The 27,722-nt window shown below is 31.0% G+C and overlaps 1 protein-coding gene across 3 annotated transcripts in view; it reads right to left on the minus strand.

Annotated features, from left to right (window-relative positions):
* Positions 1 to 27,722, minus strand: part of LOC105207846 (ATP-citrate synthase) — a 149,791-nt gene that overhangs the window by 31,649 nt on the left and 90,420 nt on the right. For all 3 annotated transcript variants that reach the window (XM_039451190.1, XM_039451189.1, XM_039451191.1), the window contains exons 7-8: positions 8,888 to 9,213; positions 1,715 to 2,234 (exon numbers count right to left, since the gene is read on the minus strand). In XM_039451190.1, coding sequence (XP_039307124.1) covers positions 1,715 to 2,234; positions 8,888 to 9,213 — 846 coding nt within the window. The remainder of the gene's footprint in view (positions 1 to 1,714; positions 2,235 to 8,887; positions 9,214 to 27,722) is intronic.

The following is a 27,722-nucleotide window of genomic DNA, read 5'->3' on the forward strand; positions in this document are numbered from 1 at the left end:
AAAGTAAGTGATAGACAGAGAGAGAGAGAGAAAGAGAGAGAGGGAGAAAAAAGGGGGGATGTAAGCGCGCGCGCGCGCAAGCGTATGAGTGCGTTTTATACTTTTATGCGCCGGAATAATTCTCATTGTCAGACAGTTAATCGCAAGGGTGTCCCGCGTAAGCGGGATCGGACGGTGAGTTGCGCCGCCTAGAGAACCTCTAGAAAAGAGAATCGCCAACTGGGGTCACGTGACCAACTGTAATTCGCTGGCATAACTGCAGATTTTGCATTGCAATGTCAATGCGTTAACGAGCTTCGTCGCGAAGAACCATCGGTGGTTCCGCGTGATGCTTGGCGGCATTGATGTTGTCATGCAAAATCTGTACAGTTATGCCAACTAATCATAGAGTCGGTCACGTAACCCCAGTTGGCAATTTTCTCTCCTAGAGGTTCTCTAGCGCCGCCTCTGTTTATTTGTCTACGGCCCATAATTAGCTAACTTTATCCTGTTATAATTCCAAAAGTAAGCGCCAGACAAAATTTTTGTATAGAAAAAAATCATCTCAAAATTGACCCAAGAACGTCTTTACATTTAGGGCATTTACTTAAGGACATTTGGGTCGTTCTGAATCACCCTGTATATCCTTGGTATAGAGCAATTTTTCATATAGCATAATTCTTATTCCAACAAAGTTGTAACAACTTTGCAACGTTTCTGCAATATTTCTAAACTGTCATATTGTATTCTATATGTCCCAGACAGCATAGGACATCCATTGAACGTCTAGTTTAGGTTTCAGTTCGATCCAAATGTTCATGGATTTAATATGAACGTTTTAAAAACGTTCGTTATACAACGTACAAAGTATGTTTACATTTGGACCTTTCCAAATTGTTTGGACATTTTTTAAATAACCATTTTATTCAAAAATTTTTCTATGTTTGCTTGCAATATTTTGCTTTCGCTTTTTTAGTAATTTTTTAAAATCGCACGAGGGGTTTTACTTTTATTACGAAGCATTTCGTATGAAATGTGCTCTCAATTGGATTTTAGAGCTTAATTTAGACCGCATGCAACAAACGGCAAGCCTTGAGCCCAGATTGTACATGGACGTCCAATGGATGTCCACGTCCATCGAACGTGTATTTTTGGACATTGGACATCTTTTTTTGGTACAAAAGATCCGTCGAACGTCTATGACACACGAACAGGGATATTTTCCCAAACCCTTACAAAAAAATATTTATATTAGAATACTAAAAAACCGCTTTTTTAACGTTAAATAAAATAAAAATGTTTTTTGAAGTTAAAAAAATCCAGAACCTTTCTCAAAAATTTTTTCTAGAAATTTTCAAGCGGTCACCCATCCAAGTTATGTACATAATATGCTTTAATTATAAGTTTTATTTTTTCAATACCATATATTACTTAATACACATATGTCAACATAAAATGTTCACAAATCACCACCATTTTGTGCATGGGGGTCCAGTGGACCCCATGTGACCATTATGTTATTATTTGAAAGTGTGACCATTACGGGTTAATATGTCCAAAACGTCCAATACGTTTTAAGTATGTTTTTAAAATGTCACTGTGCTGTCTGGGGTGATGTATAAGTTCATTTTTACTTTATATTGTTTTTATATTATATTATTTTTATGTATTATTACGATTTCCGTTTTAATATCAAAAGTAAATTATAGTAAATCAACAGATAAATAAAATTTACCCTGGCCCATCCATAATCCATTGGTACTGTCGGCACCGGAACTTCGGGTTCCGGCACTATTGTGCCATCTTTTACCAATTGCTCGTAAACAGTTTGTATAAGATCACCCAGATTGTCAAAACTATTTGGGACGTATGCGCCGGCAGCCTTCAACGCTGCATTTTTCTCATATGCCGTTTCAAGATTGGAATTTGCAATTGAGCCGGCATGACCAAATTGCACTTCAGAATTGAACATGCTAGCACAAGTACCGATACACCAAGCTATCAATGGCTTCGTAATTCTGCCTGTTTTTAATGCTTGACATACTTCGTATTCTTCAACACCACCAACTTCTCCAAGCAGTACAATTACTTTCGCATCTGGATTGTTTTGATAACGTATTATATGATTCATAAATGTAGTTCCTGGATATCGATCTCCACCAATAGCAACACCCTCTAATACGCCGTTGGAAGCTTTAGAGATTATATTATTTAATTCGTTTGACATGCCACCGGAACGAGAAACATAAGCAACACTGAAAATAACAATATTAATAAAATCAACTGATTTCATAAACTGTCATACAACACAGAAACATTGCAGAAACATTACAGAAATATTTTATTGCAACATTGCAAAATGTTCCTGTAATTGAAGTAACGGTAAAATATCCGTTTTTAAAAATATAACTTTTAGAAACTGTAATACAATAGCAATTGTAATAGCAGCAATATTATAATATAATAATACTGTACAATACTTTGTAATGTTATAATTAAGGTATTTTTAATTAGAACAAATAATCTCAGACATGTATACAAGTGCCCAAAGTTAAAAAAATATTTACATAAATTAATTTGGAATGTGCTATTAATAACGTATTAATATAATATGTATTACAGAAGAAAAATAAAGATCGTCAGATACGTATAAAATGATAAAATACTATGATATCTTACATAATTTGCGTTGAGTTCTAAGATCGTTAGAATTATTGCGTTACAGACTATTTAGACATGTTGAGTCGTTACTGGTCATTATTGTTTACTGCGTTTTTGTAAAAATTGAATTTCAGTTTGAAGGTAGCAGCGATTATATACTTTTTATGTAATTTTGAGAAGTATGTTAGATATTAATTTTTTAATTTTAATCTTATTGAAAGACCTTGACTGTAATTTTCAAATAATGCAATTAAGCTTGATGTATGCCGCAATGTGTGTATGAATTTGGCATATAAAATTATATCATGTGAGAGAGGTTATGAGATTGTTACAAGACATTTGTATTACAAACGTAAAACCGCTCTTGTGACAATCTTGTAGTGGACGCTGCATCCCAATCAGCACATAATATTTTTTAAATGTTTTTTTAATATTTATTTAATATTAATTTTTCATTGTACAATTCATTATAACAAAAATATTTATTAAACATTTATTAAATGTTTATTTAACATTAATTAAATATTTAAAAGAATGATTTAGAGAAAATATTTATTTAATATTTATTTAACGTTTATTTAACATTTATTTAACATTAATTAAATATTTAAAATAATGATTTGGGAAAATATTTATTTAACGTTTATTTAACATTTATTTAATATTTATTTCACATTAATTTTTCATAAAAAAAATTTTTTTTTTAAGGCTCCTGACTCCTCAGCCGAGAACTCCGCATTGACGGTAGCAACATTTCGTCGCGGACAAAATTAGAACTAATACACGTGAAACGTGACATTGACGATAAAATGTTATCGTGCATGTCATTTCGTTATTATGTGTTTCATTGTGAAAATATGACTTGTCTCGTATTTACCAAATTCGTAAAAATAGACCGCGAGTAAAGTTTCTTTGAATTTTATACATAAAAGTACCTTTTTCACTCTTTTCAATAGCTATCCGTGTATTTTCTTGTCTGAATAGACGTCACTTTACATGCTTTTTACGACTATTTACTGACTGCTAAACGAAAAAAGGATAGTTGTGACCGATATTTAGAAGTGTTTTAAAGCCATATGATTAGTCTGTTTTATCCAAATTGGCATTATTTAGAAATGGCACGTCGGACAAAATTGCGTGCTCATGTGTTTTCCTATTTCAATAGCTTCACTTTACATGCTTTTTACAACTATTTACTGACTGTTAGGCGAAAAAACGATAGTCGTGACCGATATTTAAAAGTGTTTTAAAGTCATCTGCTTAGTCTGTTTTATCCAAATTGGCTTTATTTACAAATGGCATGTCGGACAAAATTACGTGTCATTTCACACAATTTCTCGCTTCTGACTTCACGACTTCAATATGGCCGCGGCGAGTTCTCAGGAGCCTTAAATATTAATTTAACATTTATTCAACATTAATTTAATATTTATTTCACATTAATTTTTCATTTAAAAAAACATTTTTTAAAAACATTAATTTATCATTTATTCAACTTTAACTTAATATTTATTTAATATTTATTTTAATTTTTTTTAAATAAACACTTTTTAAACGTTTATTGAATGTTGTTTAAGTATTTATTTTTCATGAATTATTTAATTAAAAAAATGATTTTAGTAAGCATTTTTAAAATTTTTATTTAATATTTATTTCATGTTTATTTAACCCTTAAACACACCGATCCTGTAAAATACGGAAACACATTTTCGGGTCTGGGAGACTTTTTCAACTTTGAGAAACTATAATTTTGATTACAATCAATTTTTTAGAATTTTTTTTTTTTAAATAAAAATTCAATATCTCATGAGTGTGACTGCACAATCAGCATTGCCAAAAAAATAATTTATTGTGAAGTTATAAAGGCAAAACTATTAAGCAAAAATGAAAAATTGGTCAAAAATCTACTTTTCCTTCAAAAAATCATATCTTCGCAACAAAAAACTTTTAAGGACTTTCAAATACGGCGTTTTAAAGCTAAAGAGTCACACTTTCAAAATAAAATTTGGCAAAGTCATTCCTTTTAAAAAGTATAATTATGTAACATGGAGAATATGAGGTATTTTTGGGCATCTAAAAATTTACTTAAAAAAAAAAAATCATATCTTTGCAATGAAAAACTTTTAAAGACTTTGCAATACGGCGTTTTAAAGCTAAAGATTCGTACTTTCAAAAAACAAATTATATCATTGTCATTTCTATTAAAAAATGTACTTATGTAACAAGGCAAATATGAGGAATTTTGATTAAATCGTGTCTAAAATTAAAAATTAATATGTTTCATGATATATTTCGGAAAAACTCCCTTTTCTACAGCATTTTTTAGTATTCCAACTTTAGACAGAGTATATGCGAGTAATATCTGCGAATCGACTTGTTCGAACGTATTTTGTCCAGCTTTTATATAAAATACTCACAAAAAATGTTTCACTTACACACTATATGAGTCGCATTGACCCTAACAAAACTTTGTTGCCGAGCCATTCAAATTCTAGTTGACCAAAAAAGTTGATCAACCATATTAATCGAAAGAGGAGATTTCCAACTTTTTTTACGTTTTGGTCCAAGCCTCCTATCTCATTTCGTCTTCACACAGGAAGCGTTCGAAAATTCATATGGGGTCTCTCAAACCCACTTACGTGTTTAAAAGTTAATATTAATTTTTTTATTTATTTTTCATCTATAAAATTATGTTTATTTATTATTTATTTAACATTTAAGCTATTTATTTTTCAATTATTATTGATTTTAAAATTCACTTAAAAAATGTTTCAATACCATCTATAAAAATCAGTAAAAAATTAACTCAATTATATATATTTATATAAATAATATACTTTAATTATATATTCGTATATTTCGTCTTTTCAATAACATGTATTGACCTGATCTATCAGTAATGTACATGTATTAGCACAAAGTGTTTACAGATCATCACGGGGGATCGGTTTGCAGCGATCACAGAGGTCAAGCAACGTTCACCGGAATCGCAACTTGAATGGGTGACCGCATGGAATTTCCAAAAAAAAATTCTTAAGAAAAAACCTTAATATTAAAACAACATTTGTTTAATGTTAAAAAGGACTCAATCCACAAATTTTAAGGCTTTTGAAAAATTTTTCTATTGCAAAAGTTTAAAAAAATTTTTTTTTTTATATTGTTTTGCTCATTTATGCTTCCTTAAACAAACGTTTCTTTAACGTTTAATAAACGTTTTCTTTAAATGTTTAAAAAACGTTTTTATAATATTTAAAAAACATTTTTTTAAACATTAAAATAAACATTTTTTTAATGAGAAAAAGGGCACTTAACGTTTTAATTATTTTTAACGTTTTTATAAATATTTTTTAAATGTTTTTGAAAACATTTTTTAAGTATTGTGTGCTAATTGGGATACTGTTTACTAATAGTAAAAAAATTATTAAAAAAAATAATTTTTTAATTATTTCTCAAGTTGGATGGTTTTTTTAAACCAAAGAAATAACTTTTAAAAAACTATTTTTTTTCAAATGAAATATATTTCATAAAATGTTCATAAAATAAATGTTCTTGTTTTGTGGCACTCATTAGTATGTAAAAATTATGAAGAATCATTAATTTGTAATTTTTTATAATTAAAAGTGCCTCTTGTAACATTAATTGTTAGTATTCCATGATCTTTTCACACAGAAACGCATCCTTTTTACACTTTTTAGTAAATTATAAATTATGATCATTCCATATGTATATCATTCTTTACATATATAAACTTTTACCTATAATATACGTGTGTGAAGTTAGCATATCATATTTTGGCATCCCATAAAACAAGGACAGTTCTGCTTGCATCCACTATAGTTTTACAGTTCTGGATAATTTTTAGCAATAGTTCTATCGAATTACACTAAAAAAAAATATTTAAAAAAATGAGATGCTAAGTTCTCGTTACACCTTCCAGCATCTCATCGAATTTCGAATGTATGAACCATAAACTACGAATATTCAAAGAGTTCTACTGTTTCCACCCATCATATCAATAGTTGTGGCCATGAAAACAATAAAAAAATTTTTTTATTATTATTAAATACATTTCACACGCTGGAATGTAACATGCTTGCGTCACTATCGATAGTTTTCAGACCCTAATCACACATACATTATAGTTCTATCAAAAAACAATAACAAAACTATTTATTTAAAATTATTATACAGGTCAAAAGTGCTAAAATATGATATTCTAGCGTCACTATCGATAGTCCTAGGTTTGTACGAGCATAAAATCATAGTTATTAGTCCCGAATATTACATACATTAGTTCTATAAAAAAAAAAAAAACAATAACTATACTATTTATTTATAATCAATTTATTATTTTTTAATAGAACTGTGATGTATGTGATACTGGGGCCTAAGAACTATAATTTCATGCTCGTACAAACCCAAAACTATTGATAGTGACACTAGCATATCGTAATTAAGCACTCTCGACGTGTATAATAATTATAAACAAATGGTTTAACAATTGTTTCTGGTTAGAACTGTAATGTATATGATAAAAGAAAGTGAGAACTATAATTTCATGCTCATTCAAACCCAGAACTATCGATAGTGACGCTAATATTTAAGCACTTTGGACGTGTATAATAATTATAAACAAATGGTTTAATAATAGTTTCTGAATAGAACTATAATGTATATGATACTAAGGAGTGAGAACTATGATTTCATGCTCGTTCAAATTCAGAACTATAGATAGAGAGGCTAGCATATCACATTTAAGCACTCTGGATGTGTATAATAATTATAAACAAACGGTTTAATAATTGTTTCTGGATAGAACTGTAGTGTAAATGATACTAGGGAATGAGAACTATGATTTCATGCTCGTTTAAACCCAGATCTATCAATAGTGATGCTATCTTATCACATTTAAGCACTTTGGATGTGTATAATAATTATAAATAAATAGTTATTGTTTTTTGATATAACTAATATGAAAGTGATATAAGAGACTGAGAACTATGAATTTTTTCTCGTACAAAACCAGAACTATTGATAGGGAAACTAGCATATCACATTTAAGCACTTTGGACGTGTATAATAATTATAAATAAATAGTTTAGTTATTGTTTTTTGATAGCACTGTAATGTATGTGATATTAGGGACTGAGAATTATCAATAGCATCTTTGTTTTATGGGATGCCAAAATATGATATGTTACATTTTAGCGTATGAAATGCATTTAACAAGAACCAGAACTATTGATATAATGGATAAAAACAATAGAATTCTTTGAATATTCGTAGTTTATGGTTCATACAATCAAAATTCGATGAGATGCTGGAAGGTGTAACGGAAAGTTAGCATCTCATTTTTTTAAATATTTTTTCGGTGTAATTCGATAGAACTATTGCTAAAATTTATCCAGAACTGTAGAACTATAGTGGATGCGAGCAGAACTATCCTTGTTTCATGGGATGCCAAAATATGATATGCTAACTTCACACACGTCTATAAAATGATTGGTAAAACTCTATAATTAACAAATTGGTATTGATAAGAATTGTATTGTAAGATTGGTATTGATAACACAATCGCGTTATTTACTGAGTTGTTAAAAAAAAAACAAAACCTATTCCATCCCCTTCTTTTCTCTATATAATACGTACTATTGCATAAAATATGTAATATAATACGTGTTAATATATCATTGATAGTGCAATTGCAAATTTATAGTCATATAATTGTTTTCTTAACTTTTGATATTTGTACACATGTCTTACAGATTGTTCGTGATTTAAATACTATATGTAAAACGTTGCAATTTTTAAAAAGCCTTATTATTACAATTTAATATTAAAACTTTACTATAAGTTCAAAATTATAAAATTAAATTATATTTTGTTTCAAAAAATTTTTCTTAATGCAGAAATTGTTACTACTAAGCATTTCAAAAAATCGCTCTACATTACTAATCACGTAACTAAGACTCGTACATAAATAAAGTATAGATTCTTATATAAAATTATTTATAAGCTTGATGAATCAAAAAATATGTATACATGTACACAAATATTTATATATAAAATCTTAGTAGTTTATTTTCACAATAAATTTAAGATATTGCTGCAACATTGCATTCTTAAAATTATATTACAAATCTATATTTTAACAATGTTTCTAAAACATTGTATCGTAATACGAAAGGTTATATTGCTGCAAAATCCTGTGCTATATGAACTGTTATCACATCCGAAGACTTATTACCTGCCGGGTCTATATAACTTGCTATGCAAAATATTATCCATCATTCCGCCAGTATTACCAATTTTAAAACAGCCCGGTTTTACTCCTCCTACAGTTGCTGGTCCAATTATAGTCACGTTCTTTCGTTGTGCCGCTAGAATTAATTTTCTAGTCATATTTTCTGGTATACCTTCCGCGATTATAGCGATCGTTCTGATTTGCGGAAATTGTAGCGTTTCCATGGTGCTTTCATAAGCACTTCTTAAAGAGGCAAATGTAACCATCACATCTGCGTCCGTATGTTTAGCCATAGCATCTTTCATTTGTTTATAAACAGGAATAAGAACCTGTTTACAGAAAATAACATATATATTTATATTAATGTTGATAATATTACCAATACTTATATTATAATAATAATATTTACATTTAACTATTATAATATGATAAAGATATCAACTATATATAAAATATACACAGCTGTACTAGCGAAAATGAAAGAAAGAGGTTAAGAGTAATGGCGATGATATTATCAAATCAAGGATTTAAAGAGGAAAAAAATGATAGATAAAATATATGTTCTAAACCATCTCATAAATAGATAATTAAAAAAAAAGGTTCGAAGTTAGTAATAATATCTTATCTGAAAGCAGCTTTTAATAACAATAGTAAATAGAAAAGTATTGATAAAACGAGGAGATAATCACTCAGAAAATAAGTGTACACCGGACTTCAAGATTTCATCGGAATTCATCGAACTTCGCGGAATTCGGACTTCATGGGGTTATACCGGACTTCACCGAACTTCGCGGACTTCATGTACTTCATCAGACTACGACTTCATTAAATTACGTTGGATTTCATCAGACTACGACGGACTTCATCGGACTTTGCCGGATTTCATCAGACTTCGCCGGACTTCATCAAACTTCATGGACTTCGTGAACTTCGGACTTTATCGGACTACGTTAGACTTCATCGGACTACGCCGGATTTCGCCGGACTTCATCAAACTTCGAGAAATTCAAAGGAATTCAACGGACTTCTAGCGGGTTGTACACCGGAATACAAGAGTGGTTACCTCCTCATGATAAAAATAAAAATGAAATCAAGAGAAGTGAAAGATGGATTTATAAAAAAGGTAGAAAAGATATAAAAAGAGATAAGAAGTAGGCTGAGAAAAAAAAGTTTCTGGATTAAAAGCGAAGCAGGAGTGTCTGCTGACAAAGGAAAGATACGCAAGTAAAATTATTGATTTCATTAAATTGTGAATATGTTATATCATATACCTTCTACTTATTTACGGTAAACCAACTTGTTACCATGCGAAATAGTTAATGAGAAATAATTGTTCAAAATTTTTTTGTGCACTGTATGTACCTAATTCATAAAACTGAATTGCAAGTAGTATGTGTAGTCAAGTAGGTTAGGTAATTTTTTACGATATAAATACGTTACGTGACATGGGTCAAATCTTACGTTTTCCAATTTTTTGCATTTAAAAAAATTGACGATTAACAATAGATTAATGTAATAAATTAATAGCTAAATTAATTAAATTTAATTAATTAAACTTAAAACATAGTTATTAAACTTTTATTAAAAGTTTAATGATTACATTTTTACAGCTTATTATTAAAATTACTTGTATATTTTTAAACTTATAATTAAAAAAAGGAAAAAAATTACTGATTTGTAATTAAAAAAAAAAAATAATTATTTTAATTATATACCAAATTTTATTTATATAAAATAACGTACAATACAATAAAATTACACCAATATTATAAACAAATTCAATGTAAAGTGCTAATAATGAACCAGGCACTGGATATTCATATGTACAATATATTTAAAAAATATATATATTAAATATCAAATTAAAAATATAAATATTAATATATTTATTGCATACATTTTCGGTCATTTGGTTTTGACCATCTTTAGTATACATAAATTTGCGAATAATATGTCATAATACATAATCAAGATATTATCAAATATTGTTACGCCATTAAATATACAAATAATTGTGCAGTTACATCTTATTGTCAAAGTTTAATGTAAAACAGTCAGTACAATTTTAGTTTTACGTTATTTTTTTTTAAGCATGTTACGACAACAGAAATGTATAGACATTAGAGTGTCTGTGCAACGAACGAAAAAGCAAAATGTTCTTTCAAAAGATAGACTTCTAATAAGCGGCAAATAATAAAAAAAATTTGTATTGTGTGTTTTATATTAGACTTCAATAATTTAGATGCAACTACACAATCACTTGTACATTTAATGACGTAATAGTACTTGAGAAGCCCTGATTGTGTAATTAGGGAAGCATCCATTTGGACACAGTACAATTGGACACAGCCAATCACAGCGACTGGTGCCTAGTAATTTTTCTTCTGTTCAAACGCTGTGAGTGATTTGTGTCTAATTGTACTGTGTCCAAATAAATGCTTCCCGTGTAATTAGATTATTTGCAAATTTATGTATATTGAAGATGGTCAAAACCAAATGACCTAAACAGTGACAGCAAAAAGATTTGTTTTTTAGTTTATTGTTTGGACCTCGAAATTCAAACTTTTCTTATGCCAAATAGTACTATATAATGGAACATTAATCCCAGAGAAATTTTAAGATGAGCATAAGCGCGGTTCCGGAGATATAAAAGATTGAAAGTGATGGTTTCTCACACTTCATGAAAGTACACGAAACTCTTTAAGTATTCAAACCAAGGAATAAAATATAACATATATAACAAAGTAAAACATCATTTCTTATAAATTTTTAAGCCAGATTGAAATATAACCTTAGTTCTCGTTTAGTATGAAAATTCGAGATAAATGGAATTGAAGTGACACGTGACACCGCCTTTCACGGATCGAGATATTTTTCTACGGAGAGTCCCCTTGCCTCTCACAGATTGGGGTGCTCTTTTAATGTGTGTCCCCTTGCCTTTCACTATGCAAAGTTGTTTTGTGAATCGTGATAGATACATTGCATATTTCAGAATTGGGTATTTGTATCCAAATTCAAGAAAACATACAATTGTCATTACATGACTGCAACAATCTGCAGTCCGAGCACCACTTTGACAAGTACAATAGTACTCACGAATAGAATATATCTCGTCCAGTTTTTGCTTTATTTACCAAAATAAAAATGTAATGATACTGAACACCACAATAACAAAATTTCATATGCGCCTTAATCAATGTAGGTTCTTCAACTAAAATGCCATACTTCTCACAGTTCAAAGCTATCGAGGTGCTTCGGTCTTGGATTAAACTTCTGCACCAAGAATATTCCTTCTTTCTGATGTTCTGCATAGTATGAAATCGCATTGCGTATTTGATAAGGTCCGAGACTGAAGTAACTAGTACAGATCATCTATCGGAAGTTCAGGAAATCCAATAAGTCGATTATTTTCTTCATTATCGAGTGATGTATACTTGACTCTAAAGAATGGTGCTCTCAGTTGAGGAAGATTGAATTCTTGGACGATAAAAAAAAATAGCGGTGAATAATAGATCGTTGAAACAACGGTGAATAGTAGATTGTTCATTCTCTAAACAATTAATGAAGCCATACGATAAAATATGTCCTCAATATACATGAACTTATATGAACATCAACAACGTATTTTTCTTTATGCAATATATCCTAACTGGAAATCATGACTTTCACTCCCTTGTATCTTCGGAATCGTACCTATGATCATTTTGAAATTTTATTGAGATTAATGTTTCATATAATAATACTATTTGGTATAAAAAAAATTTGAAATTTGAGGTCCAAAAATGAATTAAATTTGCTATCCCCCCTTTTATTTAATATTTTCATAAAAATATATTATAGTACACGCAGACATTTAGTGTCTGGCTCATTACACTGGCATTTTACATTGAATTTGTTTATTTCATTTGAGTCTATAATTTAAGATTCATAAATTAATATTATATTTAATAATATTGTATTAAAATTAACAATAAAGTAAATTATGATAAATAAATAATATAAACGAGGGGAAATTCACAGCCGGCATTGGTGTACAAAATTTCGGCAGTGGACTGCCGAAAAAAGTAAGCAGTGATCTATAATATTGACGGCATTGTCGTCAGTGGTTGGGGAGTGGTGAGCTCACTTCAGAGTCGGTTTTTCGATCATGGGGTTGAGCACAAAAATTTTTGAATACTTCGGGAAAGCTTTAGAATTCTTGTGCAGGCATTGGCGTATGATAATGGGCACGCGGTAGTGTTCATAATTGCATGGCATTGCCTTAATTTTAATATAGGATTGACGGCATTGTAGGCATTGACTAACAATAAGCATTGTCGGCAGTGTACAAAAATGTCGGCAGTGTTTTACAGCAATGCCAAAAATCGGCATTGGTGTACAAAATTTTGGGTTGTGAATTCCCCCTCGAATATAAATTAAAATCCGTATTTAAGCTTTTAAAAATCATTATTCATAAAATATTAAAAAATTTTAAAAATACATACAATTATCTAAGGATTAAAATACAAATCAATAGACAAGTCAATTTAAGTCAATGCTAATCAATAAATAAAAAAGTAAATAATTAATAATAATTAAATAAATAAATAATTAAATAAGTTACGGAACTTGATAAAAAAATTATATTTACTATTAGTCACATTTTTGTTTATTATTACATACAGAGTAATTCAGAATAATTAGTTGTCCTTCAAGAGACGTATTCCTGGTCGAATTCTAAGAAGATTTTTCCTTTGGCAAAAATTTAGCAAAGACTTAGATTTCAAGACATAAGCCGATTAAGTTAGCGTATCACGGGCCGTATACAGAAGATACGCAGGGGCGGCGCACTCACTGTTATGCGCGATTATTATTTAATATAAAATGTTTTTTTTTTAATCAAAAAATTTAAAAATGCTTTTTATTATTAAATAAATTAAAATTTCTTATGAACACAAAAAAATATATCCAGCACCTGTAATATTGTTACAGAAAAACGAATGTAAAGTCAGTAGCGTAGCATGCGGCGTTAGGATGTTATTACACTCGGGTCCTAGGTTCGATCCCCGAGGATGAGACTTCTTTTCATTTAAAGCTTACACTTATTTTTAAATTATTATATATAATTTTTAAACGTTTTCAATTACTTAATATAAAATATGTTATTTTTTTAAATCAAAAAATGTAAAAATGCTATTTATTATAAATTAAATTAAAATTTCTCATAAACACAAAAAAATATTTGCAATAAAAATTTATAATTTATAGAAATGCTTATTTTAACGTTCTTAAGACAGTCATTATAAATTTTTATTGCAAATATATTTTTTGTATTTATAACATATTTTAATTTAATTAATAATACTACATAGGCTGAAAAATTCCGGGATTTTTCAATAGGTGGCGCCACTAAAAAATGAACACGATTTATTTCGAGAGGTTCATCCGTCACTAGTTTATGTGTAAAGTTTCATGACATTTCGTTCATTCGTTTACAAGCTATAGTCGTTTAAGTGTCGCTACCTTCGCCTTTGTAAAAAAAAAATGGAAAAGCAGTAATATCGCATATTGATCAAACATTGTTTTTTGATGGGAAAAACTCCTGAATAATCAATAAAACGGTTGAAGAAATGTTATCCTACATCTGCTCCCTCGAAAACAGTTTATCGATGTTTTAGTAAAGTTAAAATAAGTCGTACAAGCACCGAAGACGCACCTCGCTCTGGAAGACCAAAAGAGGCTACGAATCCGGAAATCGTAAAGCAAGTGCATCGAATCGTTTTGAGTGATTGTAAAGTGAAGCTGCGCAAGTTAGCTGAGGCCGTTGGCATTTTAAAAAAATGAGTGGGATACATATTGCACGTTTTGGATATGAAAAAACTATCTGCGCGATGGGTGCCGCGTTTGCTGACCGTCGACCAAAAACAGCAGCGCGTTGATGATTCAACGGCCGGTTTGGCGTTGTTGCAGCGTAATCGAGCGGACTTTTTTTGACATTTTGTGACGACAGATGAAACATCCATTATCATACACCTGAGTCCAATAGGCAGTCTGCAGAGTGACTGAAAAGCCACGAAAGTTGACCAAAGCGGCCAAAGGACCAACGCTCGCCCGGGAAGGTTTTGGCCTCCGTTTTTTGGGATGCGCATGGCATAATCTTCATCGATTACCTACAGAAGGGAAGAACAGTTGCGGGAGAATATTATGCAGCGTTGTTGGACAAACTAAATGACGGAATAAAGAAAAAACGGCCCTATATGGCGAATAAAAAAGTTCTGTACCATCACAATAACGCACCGTCTCACACATCCTTGAAAGCGATGGCCAAATTGAACCAATTACGACTCGAATTGGTTGCTCACCCGCCGTATTCTCCAGACTTGGCCCCCAGCGACTATTATCTGTTCCCAAACCTCAAGCGGTGGCTCCAGGGAAAGAGATTCATATCGAATGAGGACGCCATCGCGGAAACCGAGGCGTATTTCAAAGACTTGAACGTTTTGTACTACAGAAAGGGCATCGAAATGTTAGAAAATCGCTATACCAAGTGTATCGCACTCGAAGGCAACTATGTTGAGGAATAAATATAACTTTACCCAAAAAACGCTTGTTTTTATTAAAAATCCCGGGACTTTTCAGCCCATGTAGTAAAAGAGCATTTTTAAATTACTTGTTTCAAAAAAATAACATTTATATTAAATAATTAAAAACGCAATTAGAAATTATAACAATTTAAAAATACAAGATTTAAATAAAAAAAAGTCTCATACGCGGGGCTCACCTGGAATACAAGCGTAATAATCAACATTTTATTAAAATAAATTGTTTTAATGCCTTAATAAAAAATGTACATTGTACAAGAACTAATAATTTTTTAATCCAACGTAGTGTTTACATTTTATTAAACATTTTTATTATATATTTTATAATTAATAGGGGAGGGGGTAAAATATATATTGCACAATCAAGTGTAGTAAATATGGCAGTGATGTAATTATTAATAAAAAAACATTTCAAATCGTGCACATTTCTACCACAGCGCATGTTCAGATCGTTACAATACGCCGAGATGACAGGTATTTTAACCTGTACAATCGCCAACTTTAACTCTTGATATCTCGGTTCGCAAGACAAAGCGACACATTTTTCTGCCAGATTCGTTCATTTTAAATGAAAACGCGTCAAATGAGCCTAATTTCATTAAAATCGAAGATAGTATTCTTCTCAACATTTACATACCCTAGTAGCAATTTTCTGCAAGACTGCTGTAAATCTTGCAGTAGATTCTTGAAAGATTCTGCCAACAGGACTTTATGATCTGCTGCCTCATTCTGTTCAATTCTTCTGAAAGATTCTGCAGTCAAATTCTTGCAAGAAACTTGCACGTATCTGTTGGCAAATTCTTGCAAGAAACTTGAATGTATCTGCTGTAAATCTTGCAGTAGATTCTTGAAAGATTCTGCCAACAGGACGTTATGATGTACTGCTTCCTCATTCTGTTCAATTCTCCTGAAAGATCCCAGATAACAATTTGTGACGGCTCACGTCACCCTTACAGCGTGATATCACGTATGCGTGCAACATCGCAGTCATATTGCCCTATCAATGTGATAGCGACACGCGTGCATGGAAGGTGGCATTATGAAGTCATGCGTGAGAAGATATATGAGTGATCGAAAAGAATATTTTATATATTCGTTATGTATGATTGTATATTTATCATGGTGTATTTTTCATGGTGAGAATTTATATCACCCTCACGTGTGATACCCACACGTGCATGCACCAACGCAATCACTTTGCCTGCACAACGTGACGGAGTAAAAAATGACCAAAATATTAAATCGTCATGCATTTTACAATTTTATATAATTTTCTTATTAATATAACAATATATAAAAAATATATATTTTAGTATCATAGGAAACATTTTATATATGATTTTTTTGTAATTTTTATTGCTAATTAATCAGAAATTATAGGACAAAAACAGTTTCTTTTTTACTATAATTTTTAAATAATTTTCAATATGAAATTTATATATAACATACATAATTTATATATAATATAGTTTTATATTATATACACATAATACATATAATTTTTTATTTAATATATTAAATTATTTATCTATTTTAAGTATTTTCAATTTTAATTATGAATTTAAAAACGAGTTTAAAAACGAATTTAAAAATTACGTATTATGTAATTTACAAAATTGTGCTTCCTTTTTTAACTTTTAAATTTTATTCCATTTTATTGTAAGGCAATATTACTTTCTAAGTTTAAACTTGCGCGCATATTTATTCTGAACGCACCGCAGTGACTGTGAAAAAAAGTTCCATTCGCCGGTTGGCTGCGTGTACAGTACATACATACACTGACTGTGCTTAGGATTTTGCTCATGCAATCTTATTATAATTCGTTAAGTTAACTATATTGCAGAGTGGAAGGTTGAACAAGTCCGTACCAATTAAGAAAAAGAAGAAAGTGATTGGAGGGATAATTAAATCATTTGGAGGTATGTAGATACATGTTTATTATTGTATGTTCGAGTAAATGTTAAGATTACTCCCACCTCCTCCGATTTTTAGGTTCATTCAACGCGTTTTTGCACGAAATGAACGAATCTGGCAGAAAAAAGTGTCGGACTGACCCGCGAATCGAGATATCAAGCGTTAAAGTTGACGACTATTTAGGTTAGGATATCTAACCTAACGTTTGACTACAAAGATATTCGATTCGCCAGTCAGATATTCGGAAGAAACGTATACTTGTAAGTCGCACTAATGGCGATGAAGTTTGTTATATCACGTTAATAATAATAATAATAATGTTTGTTATATACCGTAATAACAATAATAAAAAATATATATATAATTAGTGTACGTTTTTTAAAATAACCCTGTGTATAATTTTAATATTTTTATTTATTATTTTATAATTTAACAATAAAATAAAATTCATATCGCTTGCACGCATGTGGCACTCACGTGTGTAGACGATATGAATCTCAATTGGTGCACTCATATCAGATTCATGTCGACCGCATGCGTGCGGCATTCACACATGCGGGCGATATAAGCCTCAAATGCGAACATATCTGCATGGTGCTGTGCAGGCACACTGACGATTATTACGCACACGTGCGCGCATCGTGCATTCACTATGCAGGCATTTTGTTATCTGGGATTCTGTAGTCAAATTCTTGCAAGAAATTTGTATATATATCTGCTGCAAGATTTGTAAAATTCTTTCACCAGAATATTTTAGTACAACCTTAAAATGGTTTAAAAAAAGATTAAATTTGAATTAAAATTTCATTTATGTACAAGATTAAATAATAATACAAATTGTTATTTACATGTAAAAATATAAAATTTTATGTGGAATAGCGTTCCACACAAACGTCATATTTAAAAAGAATGAGAGCAAGTTTTCGTCTCAAGCAGTTCATATATATATAAGAGCTCACTGAAGTATGAACTGGACAGTCGCCCGCAGCGGCGCCTACATATAACGCCTGTGGCCGCACTCGACTCACAAAAAGGTCTTCCGCGGCTTAGCCACCTAGCGGTGGCACCAGCACTCACTTGTTAAATCCATTTCATTCCAAAATTGTTATAAACCTTGCAGCAGATCTTTCTGCCGCTGATTAAGTAGAATCTGTATAATATCTGCACAAAATCTGCGCGTCATTTCCATTGTAAGAAATCTGCTGATCATATTTGTGCAATATTTGCACAAGATCTGCACGCTACTTCTGTTAAAAGAATCTTATGTCATTCTGCTAAAGAACTTTGCTAGACTGTTTACAGACTGCAGTTGCGGAAAGAATCTGCTTCAAGATAGCTCAATATTTGTACCAAGTTTCTGCAAACAGTTCATATACAGTGCACGAATATTGAAGCAGTCTGCTAGCAATCTGCTAGCATAGCTCTTTTAGGAATAATCTTCTGCACATCTGACTTAATTCTACTGCAATTAACTGCACGCAGATTCTGATCTGCAGAAAATTGCAGAAAATGCTACTAGGGTATTAAGTTATTGTTCTGAAGATCTTAGGTTCAAATCCCGTCGGCGACGATGCGTTTCCAAAAATTTGTAAAATAATGCGTAATTATAATTTTAGTGAAATAGAATCTTATATGTGAAACAGTAAATACAAATATAAAGCTATAAGAATAATAAAGTCCGTTAAAAAAAAATTTTTTTTGTTCTTGCAAACATCATGTGCTTGGATCTCCACGTTAACCTGCTTATCAGAACTCTATATTAGAATATATCCAATAGCAATAACAATATTATACAGGGCGTCAGGTAACTACCGCTCCTGGTTTCGTAAATTGATCAAGTAAAACTGAGCAGAAAAGTCTTTTACCATTTTTTAATATTTGCCATAGTTTACAAAATAAAAATTAATAAAGTTTGCAAATAAGCGCGTATCACCGCGCACAAGGACCGCCCACCGGTCGCTGACGTAGGCAGCCGGGGCAGCCTTCTCCCTCTTTGCCGCGCCGCTCGCAGGCCAGAGCTACTGCTGCTTTCTCCTCCTCACCGCACCGCGCCACGCCTACAGCCGCGGCTGCCTACGTCTCGGCGACCGGCGGGCGGTCCTTGCGCGCGGTGATACGCGTTTATTCGCAGACGTTATTAATTTTTATTTTGTTAACTATGGCAAATATTAAAAAATGGGGACTTTTCTGCTCAGTTTTACTTGATCTATCAATCCACGAAACGAGAGGCGGTAGTTACCTGACACCCTGTATAATCTGTATGCAAGAGGAAATTGATAGTGAAAACAAAATAGTTACTCTAACTGTAAAAATATTGTGCTTAGACAATTTTCTTGTTAGTTCTAAAGGATTCCTCTTGAAGCCGTATAGAAGAATAAAATCCTCTAAGATTTAGCGGATTCAGCTAATACAAAAATTATTTTTTTAGGTGAAAATCTTCTTAAAAGAATTTATAATTTTAAACAGACATAATTTGCTTAGATTAAGAAAATTTTTCTCTTTGTATAAACAAATTATGTCTGTTTAAGATTATAAATTTTTCCAAGGAGATTTCATATTTTTGCTTATATATAAAACAATGAAGTGTTGATTTAATAGTAAATTTTTTTCTGTGTGCCATCACCGAATATTGCGCATATTTACCTGTAAATAGATCAAACATACCTGTAAATACTCGCTCTTGTACATATTGTTTTTCATAAAATACTTTCTTTATTTTAGTCTGTGTCATTTAATTATTTATAATTACATTATAATAGATCAAGATTAAATTTAAATCAAACTTGCATTTGCGTCGAATTATTTTCCTTTTTCCCGCTCAAACCAATTTTCAGAGCCAATTTGTCTGACGAGCTAATCCACTCAACAAAAAGTCGATTGTTTTAACTCTATGAGTATGCCCTACGTATAAAGCAAAATAATTTAAATGACATTGGAGCGAAAAAGCCATGGATAACTGATTTTTATGTATTTTAATAAATCTGTTAAGCCTCCTTGTATACACTGAATTAGCGTAACCCGGACCGATTTTCAAAGTTGCGGCATTTGAACACGCTTTGAGCAATGGCGTTGAATTTGGTGGGAAGGAGGGGGGGGGGGAGGCACTGCTTAACAGTTCTCTTAGTTGGTGGCCTTAGTGCATCATTAGCTTCGGAGCTGCATCAAAAATGCGTACCCAGGTTACATTATGTGTACAAATCGTTAGGAAATTCGGAGTTTCAAAAAAGTGAAAATAAAAGTTCAGATAAATAATTGAATTATTTGTGATTCGAATTATGACTGTACATAAAAAAATCATTTAATTCAATATTGTGTTTTTGAAATCAAAAAAAGGAGGACTGCCTAATTGGAGACTGCTTGAAGCAAAACAAAATAACTTTTACTAGCCTACTTTTATTGTTAATAACTTTTTAACAAAGGGCTAAAACCTCTTGAAGGTTCCTCACTCAGGATCATGACCTTAACAACATATGTCAAGGTTATTGAATTTGGAGAGGACTGATTTTTTGTGAATATCTCCTTATCTTCTTATTTATACAAATTCAGTAAAAATATTTATATGTGTAATTTTGTATTATAAAAAGTCTTCTATAACGTTTCTTCGAAATCGCTCTCCGACAATTAGTCAAAAAAACGTTATAAAAGACACTTTTTAATATAAAATTAGAAATCACAATAGATGACAGGGTAAACCCATGAAAACTCAAAAAGTTTGTATATTTGTCATTAAATTTAAAAACTGTTCAGTACAAAATTTAACGCATCTATAAATTCGCTCATCGGTAAATAGTGTGTTCAGCAAAAATATTCCTTTTTTCAAGATATTGTTAGCAAGATCTATAGGGACATTGATGAATAACAAAACAACATTTAAAGCTACAAGGGAGTGATCATATGGAATGAATTTTAATTGCTTTCTCTTCTAGTGGATATTTGGCAATATTTTAGTAAATCAAGCGTTCGATAAAAATAATCGTTTAATACAAAGTTTAATTGACGATAAAAGTATACCTTGCAAGCCGTTGACAAATTGATGTATATTTGAGTGGAATAATTTTAATACTACAAAATAATTTTCCCTTTTTGTCCAAAAAAATTTTATCATACACAATGAGATCTCTCTGACCTCCCCAAGAATCAATGATCAAAAGAAATTTGTTTCTATTGATATACGATAAGGCAATATTATTTTAAGAATTATGTATAAAAGCAATCATTGTGTTACAAGGTTTTCAAATTCCATTTTTGAATGTGCTTTTGCTAGGGTAATTGTTTCTTATCTGTACGTCAAAAGAATGAAGTCATAAGGTTATTTTAATTTCATCAGCACCAAATCATTTGTTTTTTTAAGCTCTTCCGTATACTAATAATAAAACAATTATGTTCTTACGTACACCAATCGTAATAAAATATTAAAATTTCTGATATCAATATTAGCAAAAATATACTTAAAAACATACCTGCTCAAATGTTTCATCTTCATTAAAAGCAAACAGCTCTTCGTCCGTAACAATTTTTGTTTTCCGGCATATATAAAATATTTTTAATAGTTTTTTTATGATATCCCTTCGGCGGAAAATCGGTAAATAAACCTTACTTTTGAAGTAATATCTTGCAGTATATATTATAAATCCATTTGTGAAATCGTTCTTTCCACCTTTTATCTATTTCTAAATTTAATTTTAAAATATTTTCTGCATTCGTGCTAGCATCTTCTTCCATTATCTCATACTAGAATATTGTCAATTGTCGATTAACCTAAGCATGTAATAATAAATTCCAGCAGTCAAACTCGAAAATTAACATTAATAAAGTTTGGCTACTATTTCAAAATAACTTTGTCTTTCTATTGAAATAGACACAATAATTTTATTGAAAACTATGTTGGTTGTAATTGCATAGGCTTCGTAACGTTTTACTTTTTGTAATTGTAGATTTGAACTTAGACTACCACACATGGATAAAATGTACCCACATCATTTTTTAAATGCGCGCCGTTTCGTTAGGGTTAGAGAAGTGGGGTGGAAATGTAAAAATAAAAAAAAACTTACAAGTGCCCTTTAAATAACCTTTCATCATATGTCACATGATTCTATGTGGTTCTGCTATTTCAGCCATGTCGTAAGTTCGCATTGAGTAAAAAATGTATGGTAGAAGTGTGAGTTTTTATCGTGTGTGATGAAATCAAAGTCAAGGTAAAAAACGACCTGTAAAATCACCTAATTTGTATCGAAATAATGGAACCTTTCTTATACATGTTTTTTTTTTATTTTTTGATATACTGCATTATTTTTAAATATTTATGTTCATTTCAAAATGGATTGATGGAAAAGTATTAAAAATTGCATTCAAAGTAACAAAATTTAATCAAAATTTGAAGAAAAACTTGAGAATACATGACATCTTTTTGTTTTTATTATTTCCAATTCCACATCTCTACCCGCGCGCGCGCGTGTGTATGGTGCGCACATGAATATACAAGGTGTTCTGAAAGTGGCAGGATCTCTTAATATTTTGGAAACTAAGCATTTCTGAAAAAAATATTTCAGACAAAAGTTGTAGGGTTTAAAAAAATCTGTTTACTAACTTCGATGGCGTCGCCAAGATCAAGGTCAAATCGATTTTTTTTTTAAGGACTAACCTATTTTTGATATCAAAATCTAATAATTGATGTCAAGAGCTTTTCAAAATATTGTAATAAAATAATTATTTATTAAGTACTTTCCAAGTTATGAGGCTTGAAATTTACCATAACAGCCCATTCAGCACATCAAAAAACATAAGAAAACATGCACAAGAAAGATTTCATCAATTATGCACAAATTGGATGATTCATGAGTCGTCCTTTGTATGGATTGTTCTCAACAAAATAACCAATATAAAACGTTTTCTATTTAATAAATATGTTTTTGCCTTTTTACAAATCAATTTTTGTCTAAAAACATTAAAATTCTCATGGTTATTCCACTGAGTGTGATTTTGGAGCTGTCATTTTTTTAATTTTTAAAACTTTTTTTCAACATGTCAAATACAATATAATGTATGAAATACTATAACAAAAATAGTGGTTTTTATAACTTTATCCGGACAAAATGAGACTTCAATATCGAATTATATGTACATAGTTTGTAATAATGCCCCCTGAGGTATCATTCTGGACATGAGAAAACTACCGCTGAGTACGCGCGCATCAAGATGCCGTTATCACGCCACGTGAACGCGTTTCCTGTGTTCCATTGCTAGACCGATCTCGAGTCTCAAGCGGTGGGGATGCCGTGAAAGGACCCGAAGACCAGCTGAACATCAGCAATGCCTCGAGATACGGGTAGAAGAGGAGCTGGATTTCAAAAGAAAATTGCTCTTTTCTCCACTAACTCCCTGTCCGGAGCCAGACTCAAAGTATAATGCTCTCTTGCCTCAACCGAGCGATCTCGGCATCTGCTCAATCTCCTGTCTGAGTTCTGAGTCAGAACCGACCGAGGTAAAGCGTTCTCTCATCGCCTCCGTCGAGTGCTCTCGGTAGGATCGACACGTATCCGTCATTGCACTCGGAAAACCCGCGTAATCGTTGATCTATCTCGCAAGGAAATTTCCAACGCTAAATAATTGATACTTGCCGCGTTTAAAGACTAGTCGAGCCATTGTATAGCGCAAATTCGCAAAACTTGTAGTCGCGTCGTCTGCGCGCCCCACCAACCCGTACACCGCAACCGCGCCACGAAATTGGTCAGTGCAATGCAAACGTAAGACGCGTCGCCGTTCGTACAAAATCCTATATAAAAACTGATCAAGATATTTTCAGTGCCAAACAAAGGCAAAGACCGCAAGATCAACTTTAAAGTATTCCGTATGTTAACATAAGAGTTCTTAGGCTGTAACACGTCTTGTAGATATAACCCACGAAACTATACTGCGTTTCCGTCCGCATTAATATGAAATCAATTATTATTGTATCTTGCGAATAAACGCATGTAATTTCTTTTCGATTTATACTCAATTATAATAAATCTGATTTTTAAATCGCACGATTTCAGTCTAATTTCCGCAATTCTACTTAAGCCCTGGCAATACAAACGAGCTAGTTCGTGCTCAAAAACACAGGTCGTTTCAAGTTAAACAATCAGTCTTGTTCATTCGATCAAATAAATATGTTTTTTGAAGTAGAGCCATATGAAGTATTTTTATTCTTCAAAATACCATTCATGTTCTTTCAGAAACCATGACTCTTTTTTATTTTCTTAAAAAAAAAACCGGTTTTTTTGGAAAACATATAAAAGCCTTACATTTTTACAAATTGTTCATGTGCTTAAGGTTTTTGAGTGTTACTACCCATTCAATTATCTTCCTTATTGTATCGCAATTGAAAAGAAAAACTGTATCGATAAAAAAAAAAAAGTTATAAATCACTGCGTTTGAGTCGAAATTACACAACAAAATAGATAGCCGGGTAAATTTTACCCATGCGTAGTAGATTTCGATGGCAAATATAGTGTGATAGTCTAGGGTTAAAAGTATGCAAGTATAAATTCAATAATAATAAAAAATTTATTAATTAATTTTTGGCCGATTTAATTAATTAAATTTATTTATTTACAATGTAATTGAAAGAAAAAGTTATAAGCCATGATGATTAAAAACATAGTTTAACACTTATGAAACATTTCAGATATACTAATCCTTCTTCAGTTATATAAACAATCAAAATATAAACAATTATGTTCAAAGAATATGTTTTTAAAATATTAAAAATTAAATGTTAACATACAACTTTACTGATAGTGATGAAAAAAGTTGTAATATTAACAGAGAGAAAAGTCAGAAAATGACTATTTAAAACAATGTTGGTCATAAAGCCGATACATTTATGTCTAATAAAATTTGAGATAAAAAAACATATTCTTTTATATGTATAATTATAAAATTGCTCGCATAGTCAGAGACGTTTCCTTGCCAATAACGAACAATGGATGTTGATTCTTGAATAATTTACAAACATTAAAATTGAAGCGCATAGTAAATCGTACTGAACAGATTTCCAAAAAAGAAATCCAGAGAAATAAAATATGTCAACAATAAAATAAAGATCACGTGAGGTAAAAATCACGTAAAGTGAAATCAAGCACAATTTTTTAAGCAAATTTCCGCAATGATAAAAATCTACGTAAAAAGAAAAAAAAACAAAAAAATCTATAGAATATTGTTAATAATAAAAGTGTCAATTATAAAAACCGATAAATAAACTCATATGAAATCTCCAAGCGATAAAATTATGTAAAGAGTCCACTATCAGCGCAAATGAACTTGATGCTAATGCAAACCAAAAGCGAATGGCAAACAGATGGCAAATGAGTCAAACATGTTATATGTCATTAATTATTGATGTAATCGAGTCAAGTAATCAAAAATAAGAATCATCTAGAAGTGTTTTTATATGAATTCATTCTATTTATTTGTTTTATATGTATCATTTCTGAAATTAATCTTTTATAATAATTCGCCTCAAAGACAAGAATTTTTATATTTAATCAAAAGAATGATTTGAAACGATTCTATGGTCAGTTAGCACGGAATGTGTAGGTAGACCAAATTTTATATCATTGATATATTCTTTCATTCTAATCCTCAATTGTCTCTTCGTTTGCCCCACATATGAGAGAAAAAGTGGCATCATAATCTTTACAGAAGATTTTGTAAATGGTATTGTTACTATAACCAAATTCCATATAACCATTTTGTCTTTTTATGAACTTATTACCCTTATAACCATTTCTACAACTGCAAAGGTTGGTAACGGATTTTGATCCGCTTTATTATGGTCCAAATACATTGGTATTTCCGGTACTGTTAGTAAATTTATACCAAATATACTACAAACTTGTTGGCAGAGTGTATGACAAATTAGCAGTGAAAAACAAGCAAATTTGTTGAAAGTTTTGACAACAAATTTATAACAAATATTAAACAAGTTTGCTATTGCAAAAATGTTAGCAATTTTCACGCAAGAATGCAACATTATCCCTCTATCAAAATACACGACAGATTGGAAGTTGATAGCAGACAGATCTGTTGTATGTATAATTGACAAATTGATGGCAGATAGTAAGCAAGCTTGCTATTACAAAAACGTTTGCATTTATCACACAAGAATGCAACACTAGTTGAGTTCCGTAAAGCGCATAATGCGCATGACATAATCCTTGTTAATCAGCAAAAGTTAAACAAGGATAAAATGTTACATTACGCACATCATGCTTTCTTTACGAAATTCGACCATTATCTTTTTGTCAAAACAATTATGCAACTAATTTGTTTATAACAATTATAACAACTATAAACTATAACAATTAAGAAAGCGTCATATATGTTTCTTTAGTAATTTTTCCCGGTGAATCAATTTATGCAATCAGTTTTCCTCTACAATCATTTTTAACAATTTGTTTATAACAATTAATTGCAAAATTGACTTTTGCAACGTGCTCTTTACGTCAATAATGTTTTACTATGGTTCGATACTACTTCTAATTACTGTTATTTTTTGACTGATCTAGCCATGGGCAGGAAAATGTTTTAATTATTTATATAGTTTATATTAAAAATATCTAAGGTTAAATAATCATAGGGTTAGTGATAGTGTTCGCGCGAAATTCAAAACGCAAGTTTCTTCTGGTTCAATTCAGCTTTATTTCAAATATAATTTTTTATTAACGATATCACATGTATATGATTAGCTCAGAGTTAGCGCATGTTAGATTGTTATTCCGAAATCTTAGGTTCGAATCCCGCCGACTCTGACATGCGTTTTCAAAAATTTATACAATAATGCGTAATTGTAATAAGTGAATTAAAATGTTTAATATAAGAAACAGTGAATACAGATTAAGCTACAAGAATAATAAAATCTGTTAAAAAAATAAAATTTTTTGTTAGTCTCGGAAACATCAGATTTGAACTGTATTTAGTGTCATTCTGTCAGCAAGTTTAAAAACAGATTTGGTTTGTGTTTGGCATTATTTTGTCAACGCATTTAATAACAGATTTGATTTGTGTTTGATGCCATTTTGTTATCACATTATTGTTATCAAATTTGTTCTGGTATTGATTTCAATTTCACTTCAGATATGTTCGTCAGATTTGGTTTACATTGAGCATCCTAATGCGGACACAGTAGGATACGGTTTTAGTACGAAATTCCGCTAAAATTTGGTGCCAATTTAAAATCCTTTTGCGCACAAAATGTTTGCTGGGTATTTTATGAACTTTGTGTGCGTGCGTCGCGTGCGTGCATGTGTGTGTGTGTGTGTGTGTGTGTGCGCGTACGCGCGCGCGCGCGTTTGTGTGTATAT

This window comes from Solenopsis invicta, chromosome 6 (genome assembly GCF_016802725.1).
Source record: "Solenopsis invicta isolate M01_SB chromosome 6, UNIL_Sinv_3.0, whole genome shotgun sequence".
NCBI lineage: Eukaryota > Metazoa > Arthropoda > Insecta > Hymenoptera > Formicidae > Solenopsis > Solenopsis invicta.